The sequence below is a fragment of the Fukomys damarensis genome, unplaced genomic scaffold (genome assembly GCF_012274545.1).
Source record: "Fukomys damarensis isolate Sample0158 unplaced genomic scaffold, DMR_v1.0_HiC HiC_scaffold_25, whole genome shotgun sequence".
Taxonomy (NCBI): Eukaryota; Metazoa; Chordata; class Mammalia; order Rodentia; family Bathyergidae; genus Fukomys; species Fukomys damarensis.
The window spans coordinates 27,703,027-27,703,647 of record NW_022900937.1 but is presented as its reverse complement, the minus strand read 5'-3'; the positions used below and the strand labels follow the sequence as shown (position 1 = coordinate 27,703,647).

At 55.9% G+C, this 621-nt stretch overlaps 1 protein-coding gene across 1 annotated transcript in view; it reads right to left on the bottom strand.

Moving 5' to 3' along the window:
- LOC104865492 (zinc finger protein 709) overlaps positions 1-253 on the bottom strand; it is a 19,520-nt gene extending 19,267 nt beyond the window's left edge. The window contains exon 1 of the mRNA XM_010629019.3: positions 111-253. Coding sequence (XP_010627321.1) covers positions 111-113 — 3 coding nt within the window. The 5' untranslated portion in view covers positions 114-253. The remainder of the gene's footprint in view (positions 1-110) is intronic.
- Between the last annotated feature and the right edge of the window lie 368 nt (positions 254-621).

Here is a 621-nt window from a genome sequence, read left to right as displayed (position 1 = left end):
TGATGCGAGCAGCGGGGAGGCGCCGGCGCCATTGCTGTCCCCACCGCTTGCGCCCAGGCCTCGCCCCCTCCTGTCCCGCCCCGTGTCAGGCACCCGTCCCACAACCTCACCATTGTCGCTGGAGGGTCTCCCTGGGTGCTTCCCACAGCCTGCAGCCAGTAGAAATCCTAAGGCAGGACGGCCTGCCCCGCTGGGGCGGCTCTCATCACTGTGCCCAAGAACTGAGCTGAGGAGCCAGGAAAGAGGGCCCACCTCCCGGGCCATCTGATTGGACAGTTCATACGGCCCGACCCTCATCACTGATTGGCTCTTGTCCCATTGTCCGCCTTCTGAGTTGAGAGTGACAACAGAAAGGAACCCTTACAGGTAGGTCTGCTTGGATCTGAAGAGAGAAATGATGACCCAAACACTGCATGACTGCATGCTAACCTGTCCTAGCCTGCGTTTAAGAAGTGTACTCCCCTCTTTTATTTTTTCCTTTGTAATTAAACCCGCTCTTGAACTAAGTTTACCTCAGGCTGGTCTTGAGCTCCCTGGGATCCTCGTGCGTGGGATCTTCCTGTGTGTTGCTCTTCCTAATGGGACATTAGTTGACTTAGTCAATTCCAGTGTTAATTCACC